Here is a 14,782-nt window from a genome sequence, read left to right on the forward strand (position 1 = left end):
AAGAAACAACCCTGATTATGTCGTTGCTGAGGAGAAAATCCAGCGTTTTGTTGGCCGGAGTTTCTGTGACAAGACTAAACACAATGTAAGAAAACTCAGAAAAGACACTCAGTCTGGAAACAAAGAAAAGGTGCAGATTCACTGAGAAGAACAAAGCTGTTTGGCACTCCGAAGTCACTGTGGTGACTTAACAGGAGACTGCTTCACACAGAGGAAAGACCCCCCCTCCCACACACACACATGCTCAGAGTCCTTCAAAGCCAGATTGTGGTCTTTAGTGTAAATAACATGTGCTGTGTTTGATGCAGACAGAATTAATGACAACACTCAGTCCAAATAACAGAGGGCTCATTTCCGTCTGGCCTGCAGTCCTCATGGAGACAAAGACACCTCGTGGGCATGGACGACACACTCTGTGTGTCTGCCTCATGTCCTGACGGTTAAACGTTTTTAAAACCACATTTCTGGGCCTCACATTAACTCTTGTTTGTGTCCTTCAAATTAAAACATTTTTTTTTCTTTTAATTGACTTTTTTTCAACGTTTTATCTCCTTTACATAAACTACATAAATACGGACATTGATGTTATCAATAATAACTCCTTTTTTGTGGAATTTTTCCTCTTCTTCTACTTTCCTTTCCTTTGTTACTTTCACGTTCTTTTAAACTTCCGTGTGTTCATCTGATCTTTGCAAGCTTCGGTGTGTGTCGCCTGTTTCTTATATTTGTTATTTCATTTGCTTGTGTGTGTTTGCCAGCGCCTCGCCTCCGTCTGGCGGCAGGACTTGTTTGGCCGCCGGTGCATCTTTCCTGCTCCGGTAGTGACGCCACTCTGTGATTCAAAAGAACCAGAGGAGGAGGAGGGGGGTGTGTTGGGGGGGGGGGGGGGGACTGTCTCGCTGCGCGGAAAGTGAAAATTACTATCCTCTTTTTTTAAAGACTGCTTGCATTGTTGCTCTACAGGTACACCTCTGTGTTCGCCGCCGCTCCGTGACTCGGCGCTTACTCACGAACCCTCCGGTGCGGGCCTTTACAGAATGCAGGTTTTACTGCCTCCCAGATATCTTGCGATGGCTTAGTGAGACGAGGGGGAGGTGGTGACTGCACAGGCAATTACACAACATGGGAATGCTGGAAACGGCTCAGGCCGGAGGCGACAGGTGATGTGCCTTGTTGCAGTGTGGGAAGAATGCGCTGCCTCCTTTATGGTAATGTCGTCTGGTAGAGCCGTGACTTTCCACGGGAAAGCCTTCAGGTTTCGTCACGATTCTGGGCTTCAGCTTTCTTTACATCGTGGTGTTGGCAAACAGAGCTGATCATTGCATCGTCAGATGGAGGTTAATTTGTGATAATTAATTCCATATCTTTGTTTTGTTCTTGCGATATCGCATTAAAGAGTCAGTCGCCCTCATGTACGCACCGTAGCAGGAGCAAAACACCATAAACCTCCACAATGCCCGAGGAATAATTATCTATAAACTCATATCTCATATTTATAGACTACTTTATTACCTTTGTACAAACCCTGTAAAGAATCAAGTCAAGTATTACATGCATTGTAAAGAAACAAAAGTTGAATATCCTGTAAAGTATTTGATTTGGCTGCAAAATATTTACTCAAATGAAGTTTTTTAAGACCTCCTGTTTCTAAAGCATCTAAAAACTAATCGTCTTTCTGTGTTTAATCCTTAGACATGTTTATAGTGCTTTTATCAGTGAACTATTTCTGACAGTCACGTCCCAAAAGCTCTGATGGTTTGGCCAAGTTACAAAAATTCAGTGGTGCACGACCAAGAGCCACCACCACTTGCGGAGCTTTGGCGCACGACGCGCTGGCCGTGATGACGTCGTTTTCTGGCGCTCACTACGGCGAGTATAAACGAAGCTTCAAACTGCACTCCTTCCCATAGAACTGGATTTGTTCCTGTTGGGCTGCATAAAGTTAACCCTGGACTTACCATTTATTATTGTTGATTATCTAAGATTATCACGACTGGTAATGCTCTCTGAAGAGGTACATTTTTGCAGTTTGCCAAGATACAAAAAAAAACACATTTCCTATCTTCCTTCTCGTGGTATCTTGTCATGCAGATAGTTTTGTTTTCATTGAATATACCCACCGTCAACATGTTTCATAGAAACAACAGTATTCCTGGTAGTATTGAGACGGAGACACGGATATCTGAAAACCCCGGCAGATAAAACAAAAACTTTCTACGTGAGCAAATACCACTATTGGTACATAAATGGCAGTACTTTCATTAATTATGGATTATATTGTGCCAAAATAAAATTAGTTAAAACATCAAAATGATGCCTACAGTTCAGAAGAATGACTGAATACAAATCCTCCTCCTGACCCGATGGAGCCTCAGATTAGCACCAAAATATGCCGATGAATGGCGCCAGCACGCAACACGTGAATAATTCAGAATTCGATTCAGTGTCCCTTGATGGAGTTCCTCCTCTGCCGGTGTGTATTTCAACTTCTGAGAAAATGAAGGCCGCCAAAGAGAGGTTTGGAATTTTAATTTACGAATGGACGGTCTCAGAGTTCAGTGGAAACACTTTCTCTCGCACGTCACATTGATTGACGGCCCCGTCCATTGTTTGTTTTGTTGCCATCAACTAGGCGGATTGAATCCCCTCCATCAATTAGCCGGCCGTCTTGAGTTCCGCCCCGCTCTTTTCACTCGGCGAGAGTTACCCCGAGTCCCACTGACACCTCGCTCTCTTTGTGTCACCATGTGCTGCCGTGCCAGCTAAGGTGTCGCCTCGGCTGAAAAGAAAGTGTCTCCATCCAAACAGTATCACGCTTCTCCCCCTCCAGGGATCAATGGCGCCTTCTTTGTATGGCGACCGGCTCAATAATTAATGGCGGGCTATTTAAAAATGCAACGAAGGTAGCTGTCACTTAGCGCACTCTCTCTGCTCCTGGCTGTCGCCGACGAGCCTCGCACGAAAAAACGCGGCGCTTCCTGTCAGTGACTCAGTCTTTCTGTGTAACCCGAGCGGCCGGCTTCACGCCTCCGCTGCCACCCTTCCTCTTGCTGTTTTGTTTTTTTCGCGCCTGGCTCCGCGGTGTGTAGTTACAGCTCGGTTAACCGATCCCCGTCCTCGCTGGTTTCCTTTTCACAGCTCCATGATTAGGCACCTATTGTGTGTCGGACTCTCCGTTTGACACCTCAGGTTGGGTATCTGCCCGCACCACGTTCTCTCTCTCCGAGGCCTCAGTTTCTACCACCGACATGCTGCTCAGTGGTATCACAGTAGCCCCGCCCTAAAGCATCCCCTGCTTTATGGTCTGTTTGACTCTAAATGGACCATAATGTACTAAATCAGTGGTTCCCAAACTTTTTCTGTCAAGACCCCCTTTGATGATATAGGAACATTGGACGACCCCCCCCCCCCCCGCAACCCGACCCCAAATTTGTCTTGGTTTTTAATGAATTGCATTATAATGCATGAACTGTATAAAATATTTTTGCGCTTTAGACCAGTCACAAATCTGTCCATCTTTGTACATACTTCCTTCTCTTATCTTTATCTTTCTCTGTCGCTCCGTATCTTTCTCGCTCTGTGTCGCTGTGTGTCTCTCTCTCGTTCGCGCTCCCTCACTCTCTCTCTCCCTCGCTCGTTCGCGCTCTCTCGCTCGGCGCGCGCGCTCGCTCTCGCTCTCGCTGGTTTTGCCACAGTCGGTCTGTGACATGAGCCGCTCTGGTGGCGTGGTTGGAACACAGTGCATGTCACGTCGGTTATTTTATATTGTTTTACCGGTGTATGTGTGCGTCTGTGTGTGTGGGTTGGTGATGAAGCCGCGACCCCCCTGTAGTACCACCGCGCCCCCCCTAGGGGTCGCGACCCCCACTTTGGGAACCACTGTACTAAATGAACATCATGCTGTATTGAAGAAGACTTGAAACTAGAGATTGAGACCATAAACTCATGTTTACAATGTTTACTGAGGTAATAAATCAAGAGAGAAGTAGAGTCATTTTCTCATAGACTTCTATACAACCAGAGGAGTCGCCCCCTGGTGGACACTAGAGAGAATGCAGGTTTTAAGACACTTCAGCATCAGCTTTACTCGACAGAACCAGAGGTTGCTGCCTGGTTGAACATCAATCTATTTTTGTATATTTGCCCCCCAAAATATCTTATTATGGCTGCAACTAATGAAGAATAAAGCTGTTGAGAAACTGATTCAGTTTCTACTGATATAAGAGATAGAAATGCTGCATCTCTCAGCCCACCACTCCCACTGACTCCACTCATTAACACCTCTTCACTCAAAGAAACAACCAATTAGTGAGATTAGCTGGTGTTTAAAATGTGCATGCTCCTGAGTCACTATGGTGCATAGATTTACTGAATTAAGGCGCTTGGTTAACCGGACAGCATTATAAAATCACCACCTGACAGCAGCTCCTGGTCGGCGTCCAGCGCCCGATGCCTCGCCTCCTGTCCCGAGGACGCGGGTCACCCGGTAACCTGAACCACTGAAGCCTTAACTCTGCTCTGAAGTGACAGTGAGACTCTTGACATTAACAAAGAACATAGCTGCTGACATATCAGAATCAGGTTCATGACCGGGATTTACAGTACAATGAATAATAACCAATAATACATTAATTAATATAAGCAGTTCGATAGATATTACTTGTATCATAGGCTCTGTGTAAAGATCTGTTTTGGGATAAAACTGCCTCAAAGGGCATACCGACACACGTAAAGGACACACGACGCCGCCTGTCCTTAAACTCTTGAGTCAAAGTCCATTACCGGCTCTGGACGTAGTTTACTAGGTTTCTTGTCCGCCGTCTGGTGGTAATTTCCCAACGTGCTTCCCGCACCTCTCACACATGGAATGTTTTGGCTGCAGGGTTGCAGATCAGAGCCGAACAGTCACGAGGATGATTGCGGCGTACGTCACTTCTTGTTTAGCTGTCCCGCCGTGACTTAGACAGTTTACATTTGAGGCATTTAGCGGTCCGCTCTCACCCACAGTGATTTGCATTGTGGTCAGCAGCAGGACACGCTTTGGTTCCTAGATCATTACCGTGATAAGTAACTAATCGCGAGGAGGTCACAGGTCAGGACTACATCATCATGACAGCCTCTGACTGGAGAAGGATCACATACAGTGTGGGGGGGGGAAAGAAACCAGGGGAAAGATCGACTTTTTAGGCTTACTGTCACTTTTGGAGCAGCAGGATGGCATTCTAATTAAAAGCATGCGCTCTGCTGAAGTGTCCTCGAGCAAAACACTGTGTTTAGTTTGTGGAGCGATGAAGGAGACAAGAGGGTTTCTCTTAAAGGGAACAAAAGACAATGTCACGTTTAATAGTTTAACTATTCTCTTGATCTACGACGGCGTATTAGGGCTATTGTAGATTTTGAGAGGAAAACTTTGTATGTTTTAGATTAAAGTGGTACATTTAGAAGAAAACACAAATTTACGGGGGGGACAATATTCATCAGTCATGGCAACCCAAAAATCTATTTCCCTCACAATCTCGTGGTATTATCTTTTTAATTTATAACCCAGGTGACATGTTTTATACTTCTTGTGAATATAATCAGATTAATCTCGTTTCCATATATGTATTTATTTATCCTTTGTCAACACCTTACTTTGAAAACATGATTTGTAGTCACACATGTATCCTCCCGCTAACTTCGCCAAGTCCGAGCTAACTCTACCCGTGAGCTCGATCTGGGCTGTTTCAATGCATTTACCATACATTTAATACATGAGTGAACTACAATTTTAGTGACGGTTGATTTGCAGGTGGCGGTTGGCTTCCAACGTCGCAAAGTGAAGCGATGTGGTTCCTTGACAACATTCAAAAAAACACTATTCTTAAGAGTTGTTTCCTTGTAAATATGTGACTTTATAATCTCAGAGAACAGACATGTGTTTGGGCTTAAATGTCTGAGTTTTCTCTCGTAAATTCACGCCTTTAATCTCAACCCTCCCCCTGCTGCGTCTTTTTTATTTATTTATTGACCTACAATGGTCCTAATGTGCCATCGTACTTCATCTGAGAACCTCGACGACTGCCAGCGGTTAGTCTGTGTAGGAGCTGACTTCTAGTGCCAAGTACATACTTAACCAGCGGTTAATGACTTCCAGACTGTTTCCTGATCAGTAAAACGTGTCAGCGTCGCATGTAACATCTGTCGAAATTTTTGCCGATTGCTAAACATCGCATTCTGAGCAGGCGGGCTCATCAAAGCTCCGCATTCCCAGCTCAGCTGAGCAGACGGTTCATTCGCAGCATTTGCGTGCGTCGCGGTGTGGGCGCTATCTGAACTCTGCTCATCCCCTTAAAAATCCCCCATCACATGAAACATGTCCCATTTACCGGATATTTTGTTTGCTTTCTTTTCCAGCAGTTCCTTGAATTGATGTCTCATGCCCGATGAGTAAATAACTTTGATCGATGATGTTGTGATATTATTGGTCGGTACTAGCTTACATGAGCACGCGTTGTATTTTGTTTTACAGGACGAAAATATGATTCGATTTTGATATAAAAATACAAGGAAATAGAACGTTTTTTTGCATATTTAAAAGGTGTATAATAGGAAGTGATCTAAAAGGGTTAAAGGGGCATTTTTCATTTAATCTCGACTGTTACGTTGTTGGTGTCTTTGGACATCTCGCTACACCGGATGTTTGTACACCTGTGTGGCCGTGCTTGTTAACCTGCCGCGCTCTAATTCATTACAGACGACGAGCGACAGGCCGTTCATCCAGAAGCTGTTTCGCCCCGTTTCACCTGAAGGCAGCGTGCACACACTTTGCGACCTGCTGAAAGAGATGTACCCAGTGGCTTTACCAACCGACGGTGAGTCTGCACACACACACACACACACACACACACACACACACAGTTATGAGGAAGGTGAAAGTACTGCATCACTCAACAAATCTTAAGTAATATACTTTCATCACAGTTTATAATAATATTTATGTCATCAAGAATAAAACTACCAAACTATCTCTGACACACGTCTTCCAGTGGGGGCTAGTACAGTAAGTAGTACATAGCAGCCATGTTTTATTTTTGGTCTCAACTGAAGGTCCTGTCATCTTGCAGAAGTGGGAGAAGAAAAGAAGCACCTCTCCTCCTCCTATTTTATTTACACAGCCACACGAGGCATATCAGAGATCCACTCTCTCAGATAATACACCCACAATGGGGGAGGGGGGGATGGTGTGAACAAAGATGTGTGTGTGTGTGTGTGTGTGTCGGGGGCGAGAGGAGAGGAAACGATGGGCAGATAGAAAGTGAGGAAGATGAAGAGGAAAACGGCATATTTGATGTAAAGTCTGAGCGCTCCAACAGGAAGCTGGAGTAGCTGAGTCTGAACAGATAGACGGAGAATGTTTAGTTCGGTTTAGCGGTAACATATAAGTATATAATCTAATGAGGCAATGCAAAGAAACATGTATATATATGTTTCCTTTTTCTTAATGAAGGAACTTGCAAATGATAAGCTAGCACAACATGTAAATGATAAATGTAACCTCTTTACTTAAAGTTTCACTAAACTTATTACAAAATGAACCAAAACACTGGCAATGAGGAAGATCTCGGGTAGATAATAAAGAGAATAAATATGAAAAGTAAGGGGCTAACCCTCTAAAGTAAAAAGGAAGTCTGGTTTGAACACTGTTACTAAGCTTGATTACAAGATATTTAGTGCTGATCTATAGATGATCTAAATATATATATATATATATGTGTATATATATATATATATATATATATATATATATATATATATACTATGTGTTATCCATGTCAGCCTGCTTGTAAACAGGAGGTCAAACCTTTAAATATACATACGGACAGCAGCTTTAACATATAAGCCCTGTGTGCACTCGTGGCACACAGTTGAGTTGCAGCTGTGGTGATAATGAAAGGAGAGAGAGAGAGAGAGAGAGAGAGAGAGAGAGAGAGAGAGAGAGAGAGAGAGAGAGAGAGAGAGAGAGAGAGAGAGAGAGAGAGAGAGAGAGAGAGAGAGAGAGAGAGAGAGAGAGAGAGAGAGAGAGAGAGAGAGAGAGAGAGAGAGAGAGAGAGAGAGAGAGGCAGTCTAAACAGACAGTGTCTGCAGAGGAGGAGAGAGGAAGTAGATAAGGAGACAATAGTGTGTTAAGGACAGAGGACCCGCAGGAGACTCACCTGCACGGAGGAGACAGAACCATTAACACCCCTCCTCCTCCTCCTCCTCCTCCTCCTCGTCTGTCCCTCTGTCTCACATTCACTCTCAGTCTGTCACCAACAACGATGTACTAACGAGAAATGTTGTGCACTAAACGGTTGAAATGACACTGTTGAATAAACCTCTTAAAGAGGAAGCAAATTGTTTTTAAAAAGATTAAAGATCATTTTTGGTGTAATTGTGTTAAACCCACAGACTGTATATAAGAAGTGGACGTAGTCATCGTGACGTCAAGTCTTCTTCAATACAGCATGATGTTCATTTAGAGTCAAACAGACCATAAAGCAGGGGATGCTTTAGGGCGGGGCTACACTGTGATTGACAGGTCTCTACCAGAGACGTATACGGCGTCTCTACGTCACTCCTCCTCAGTCCAGATATGGTCACTTCCTGTTCACTGGTTGCAAAAAAGGCCAAGATGGTCAAACCCGAGGCTTCCAAACGACTACGTCCACGTCTTATAAACAGTCTATGAGAATGACAACAGTACGACCACAACATACTCACGATAAAAACACTTTTAGACTGAGACAGAATCAATTAAAGTCTAAGTAATAACAGTCAATCCACAAGTAGTGAGTAAAATCAAAGATGATATAAAAGTGATGTAATTTTTTCTTTCCCCCGGGTCATGTTGGGACTTCTATTGAAGTGAATGCCTGTAGGGGATGAGTAATATCCTGTTTTTAAAACAAATCCAGTTTCCATAGGATGAGTTTGTTGCTGCAGGCGAGTGGCTTTTTCTCGCTCTCCTGATTTGTCGTTGTACTGTGGCTCGGTCCTGTTTGCACACGTTAAGTCAAAGACGCGCCAACCCGACATCAGCGAACCAGCGGCTCTGCATCCGACTGTTGCCTCACGTCGCCTTAGTCTTTGCCAACACAAAGTTGCTTTTGAACACGTATGATCAGCAGGTGTATTCGTCTTTCAGACACGGATGTCGTGACACATTCATGAACCGAAGCAGCGTTAGCCGATTGTTTTCACAGGGCTCTCGCTCAACACTTAGCTTCATTCCAGACGGCCACGTCGTCGTAAAAAATATTCGAGTACCGCAACGATCAGATGAGTTTAAGGCTTTAGTTTAGATTTAAGTCGTTTGCTTGCTATCCACGCTTGCTTATATATTGTAGTGCACTGATCCAACAACGGGCTCCGTCGCTGCTGCCGCCGATTCAACATGCTCGATCGTCCGAAACGCCGCCGGTTTGGTGCTGGACACACCGACGTCCCGACATTGGCCGATCAGTTGGACCAAAAGACAGAACGCTCTGAAGTACCGATGTTTTTGCACACTCAAAATAAAATCAAAGGTCATGTCAGCTGTAAGTTATTTGCCAAAAGGCTCCGAAGCACCACTCTAGAACATTGCTCAAGAGAATGGTGTGTTTTTGTAGTTCAACAAAGCCAACAGAGTGAGACGATGTTGAGTGAACGCTACTGTAGTGGTATTTAGAGGCGTGAAACATCAGAATGTGTGTCGCCTGTGGAAGGCTTTGTCATGGTTTAGTTGGTGCCAAGTACATCTCTTTGTTTTTGTCTTTAGTTCAGAATGAATTACAGCCGTTAGACGAGAACTCTGAACAATAACAGCTGCCAAGACACTCGGATGCTTGTGGAGGACTTTCTCTGGACGGTTCTTCTGACACTAATCCACTTCAACCCAGTTGTTAGAAATTCATCTAATTTGTGTTTTTGGCTTAAAACTTCTGTGTAGACAGAGATATCCCCTTCCTCTTCTCCTGCTCCTTTCTTTCTCTATAGCTCCCCTCTTTGATCCTCTGTCTGTCTCTCAGGTGTAGTCTTCAACATCTTCTGTCGACGTCTTTCATGTCCTTTGACGTTGTAAAGCTTTCCCCAGTGGAGTCTGCCCGCCTGGCTGATCAAGGTGAAAGTGGCCCTTTTGTCTCTCGTCGTTTGTTTGGTTTCCACCTCTTCCTTCGGCTGGTAGATGAGTCAGATGATAGCCGGAGATTATGGCGGCGTGTTTGGATTAGAGAGACCAGGACGTGTGTTCAGTGGGGGGGGGGGGCTGCTGCTCCTCGTTTTGTTCGAGAGTTCAGAGGAGTTTTTCTTCTTTTCTGCCGGGACCCTAAGATATAACAAAAAAAAGAAGATCTGGGGTGCTCCACTTCTATGATCTTTCAAACATCAACTCATGTTTTCCATACAATCCCCTCGTCTTGTTATGTCTGGGGGAGATTGGTGTTGACCCCCTTTGGGACCCAGGAACCTCACCACAGCAAACAAATGAGGGCGGCTTGAATTAGGGGGGGGGGGGGGGGGGGGGGGGGCGAGAGGGGGATTCCCAAATCATTCTCAAGCAGTGGCCAGAAAAAAAAGTCTGTGTTGTCTGCGAGGCGGGAGACAAACCCCAAAACAACATGTTACTGTAAGTGGAGGTCAACTTTGACGTGTGTAGAGCTGCGTCATGTCAGCCAGGTGTGTTATTGAGTAAGTTTTTTGGCATAAATCACAAACCTGAAGGGCTCTGCCCACACGTGTGGAGTGACAGACGATTCTCGTAAGCAAAGCTTTTTGTTTTGTTTTCTTGTCGGGTTTTATCGGAGATGAGCCCGATCATGGAAAAAACAACCCACGCGCTGATTATTGTCTGGGAATAATCTAGAGGAAACCCCCCACCCCATCTTCACCCACCTCCCACACACACACACGCACACACACACACAACCACACCCACCTTGTTGAGTGACAAATCCACGCAGCGATATACTTTGAGCATCTCACCCCCCTCCTCCTCCCCATCTCAGTCACATTTGTGGTACGTCCCACTCACTGTTGGGGCGGTCTTCCCCATTCAGGCTGCATCAGGAGCCAGCACGGCTTGTGCAGATCAAATGGGGCGGCTCACTTCAGAGACCGGAGGGGGGGGGGGGGGGGGGAGGTGGTGTCGGTTTCAGTGGCTGCTTTGATGCAGCAGATAGTGGCTTGTGTTTTTCATGTGCGCAGGCGTGCGAGATGTTCACCAGACAGGGGGAATTTAGCCCGCTGGGTGCCTTGATCTGTTGTTTGATTCAAAGCAGAGATCTTTTGCTTTCTAATTCTAACCGAACAGCTTTACTGTAAAAAACACAAGAGGAAAAAAAAAAGCTGCAAAAACTGTGAGTGTTTCGGTAGAATTCAGAGAGGCGTCGAGGAGAAGATTTCTGCTTCTTTGTACACTTCAAAATCAGTGGGAAGTTTGGAAAAACATGTTGAAATCCTCACTAACACTATGATACTTTTATATATTTGTAATCTTGCGTAGTTATGCTTTGATCGAATATTCCGTGTGAATCAAGAGATTTGAGGCTTCTTCTATTTTCTTTGAAACGGAAGACTTTTTGTCAAAAGGTCAAAGGTTTTTAATTGTTTGTCATTTCACAAATGATTTGCTTTTCTGATAAAATAATAAAAACCTACGTTCAGCTTTCTCTCACACATACAGCAGTTAACACGTTAGACACTTGTGTGCTGACCGTCAGTACAGGAAGTGGGTTTTTCTAGATCTACAGTTGGTACTGTATCTACATTTATAGTGTTTATTGTATTTAGTTTTATATCTATGGGGGAAAAAAGAGTTCGATTGTGGACGAATTTGCATGGAGCATCAACCGGAGTAGGAAAGTTTGAATGCAGTTTATAACCTCAGTTTAAAATGTTTCTGAAAACCTCTTCTGAGCCGATTTCAATGACATTTTTATGGACAAACAATTACAACTGATTATTTGTCTTTTAGAAACCAAAACTGCCAAATATTAGTTTCTTTCCATCCCTGTTTTATATGATCATAGATTACATTATTTTGGGGTTTTTTGGACTGTTGGTTGGACAAAATAATGAATTTGAAATTGATTTATCAGAAGAACTCCTCAGTGAATGAGTAAATGATGAAAACAAACGGCGCTTTAACAGTTTTCCTCTCTCACATTGCGGCGTGCCAAACGCACTGACCGCCAGTCAGTCATCCAGTGTTTCTGTGTTTGGCTCTGAGGAGAGTGCAGCGTTGCGGTCCTCCTTAAATAGTGGTTGGCTTTCGCTCGGCTGACAAAACATGTCGTCTTGGCCGGCGGTCGTGTACAACTCAACCACAGGGTGTGTGTGTGTGTGTGTGTGTGTGTGTGTGTGTGTGTGTGTGTGTGTGTGTGTGTGTGTGTGTGTGTGTGTGTGTGTGTGTGTGTGTGTGTGTGTGTGTGTGTGTGTGTGTGTGTGTGTGTGTGTGTGTGTGTGTGTGTGTGTGGACGTGTGGACAAATCGGTCCATTTATATTCAAACGGTGGCAGCTGATTTGCCAAGCAAGTTAATAATAATGTGATTGTGGTCGGGAGGAAGTGGCTCCCTGTCTGGTCCGATTTGTCATTTTAACATCTTTAATATTCTACTTGTGTGTAATAATCTGATCCAAACCCAGTTAAACTGCTTTTCTTTCTGGTTTAAGTATCAGAGATGTTTAACTTGGTTGAAACAGTGAAATCTCAAAATGACTTTTTTTTACTGCCTGATGCTTTATAACAAAGATGACGCTTTGCAAGCTCCGCCCACGGTTTTGAATGGTATAAACTTCCTGTCCCCTGAAAGTGGGCGTGGTCATGGTGTGTTTGCCTTTTCTTTATTCTTATGATCACAACTGAGCGTTTACTGAAACAAATACATGACAAGCGGAACTCTAAACCACAGTCAGCAGTCGTGACATTTCAACCGTGACGGAACACACTTTGACAATACAAGAAAATGTGTGGTTGAAAAAACAGGATGTAAACAATCTCAGGATTTATTGCTCCAAACAATAAACGTGTGTATTTAACACGCAGTCATCTGATGCTCGGCAACCCGATAATGGAAATATTTACCCTAAACTGATCTCTTCCAGATATCGATGTTGTGTTCACTGTCTGTTGCTGTTAATGAATCACAGGACCGATCGTTAGTCAAACTGGGAAAACACCTCTGTTCAATTCTATTCCTGAGTAAGATCCCCCTCTGTGATACAGCTGCTGGTGGTTGTCCTACCTGTGCTTCAGTGTGGGCCCAAAGGGGAACCACGGTTTCCTTCTAAGGGCGTAAAATGAGAAGTTACTGTTCCCATTTTTGTAATTGTCTGTTAACGGTGGATTTACCCCGAGAACGAGCGTTCCTTATGTTAAAGGTGTAGTATGTATATTTCCACGAACTTTTGTTGCCTTCAGGTCACGTCAGAAACGTCGGAATTAAGTGTATCACACATCTGCTGACAAAGTGGTTTATTTAAGGTAGAGTGTGAGGGAGTCGTTTGTCTTTAAAAGGACCAGTGGTTAGCATTTCTGGGGATTTATTAGCAGAAATGGAATATAATATCCCCAACTATGTTTTCATTAGTGTTTAATCTCTTGAAACTAAGAATCGTGTTTTCAAGACCGACTCGTTCCCCTGAAGGCCTCTTTCATGAAACTGCAGTAACGTGAGCAGCAAGTGTGCAAAACCACGGCACCACCAGCCGCCTTCAGTTGCTGCTAAAGTCGTGTTATTATGGGATGGATGGCCTCGGCGTTTATACACACGACGGCTCACGTTACCGCCGTCTTGTGAAGGAAGGAGTGAGCGGAGGAGTATTCAGCCGGCTGCAATCTGCAACCTCACCACTACATGACACCAAATCCTTTAACGTCACCGGAGCAACTCTTGTGTTTCCATCTGATAACACAAAAAATACCTTCTGTTTTCAAACATGTTTCTCTTCTGTCTCAAATTTCCAGCTTAACAAGTCTCAGCTGTTTGTGGTCATTGCGGGAATTCAAACCGACGATGACCAAAATACGATAAATCACAACCCAGACAGACCTTATCTGTCACAGTTATTCTCTCTTCGTGCATTTTTCTCATGAGACTGAACATGTGTGTGGCTAATGTGATGATTAATACATATTTGTGTGTGTGTTTTTCTGTGTGTGTGTGTGTGTGTGTGTGTGTGTGTGTGTGTGTGTGTGTGTGTGTGTGTGTGTGTGTGTGTGTGTGTGTGTGTGTGTGTGTGTGTGTGTGTGTGTGTGTGTGTGTGTGTGTGTAGGGGGGCGTGGCTCGTTGTGAATTTCCCCCATGTCTCATAATGAGACGGTAAGAATACACCTACTCCGCCCACATCTGCCTGTCTATTGCCAGGCAACTCCGGGGCTAAAGGTTAGCGATGGGTAAGAAACCCCACCCAGAGATTGTGTGTGTGTGTATGTGTGTGTGTGTGTGAGAGAACCAGAGAAAGTGTGTTCTCATTATTGCTGTCAAACGTAGAGGATCACACCTTTTACTTTCTGTGCTTCTGAACATTTTCTAAATGTTTTTGCACAAGTTGACCTCGTTGTTATTCGGTTTATTTAAACGTATCACCTGTTACACTTTCTAAAGCAGCGTTACATTCATCTTCTGACAACAAAAATAAGCAAATTTCAATTAAAAGAAAATATAATCACACATTTTTTTAAGTGGTGCTGCAAGGTGTAAGTAATGGAATAAATTGTAGTTGTAGATAAACAATAAAACTGCTGCTGAAGGCTCATTATTATTATTATTGTTATTATTT

The 14,782-nt window shown here is 44.0% G+C and overlaps 1 protein-coding gene across 3 annotated transcripts in view; it reads left to right on the forward strand.

Annotated features, from left to right (window-relative positions):
• The window catches only part of atg5 (ATG5 autophagy related 5 homolog (S. cerevisiae)), a 29,644-nt gene that overhangs the window by 9,250 nt on the left and 5,612 nt on the right, over window positions 1-14,782 (forward strand). For 2 of the 3 annotated variants that reach the window (XM_076081080.1, XM_076081079.1), the window contains exon 7: window positions 6,737-6,854. In XM_076081080.1, coding sequence (XP_075937195.1) covers window positions 6,737-6,854 — 118 coding nt within the window. Of the gene's footprint in view, window positions 1-6,736; window positions 6,855-14,275 lie in introns of all 3 variants that reach the window. The other variant, XM_076081081.1, reaches the window with a different exon arrangement.

This window comes from Anarhichas minor, unplaced genomic scaffold (genome assembly GCF_050575085.1).
Source record: "Anarhichas minor isolate MPS153535 unplaced genomic scaffold, ASM5057508v1 ptg000079l, whole genome shotgun sequence".
NCBI classification, from domain to species: Eukaryota; Metazoa; Chordata; class Actinopteri; order Perciformes; family Anarhichadidae; genus Anarhichas; species Anarhichas minor.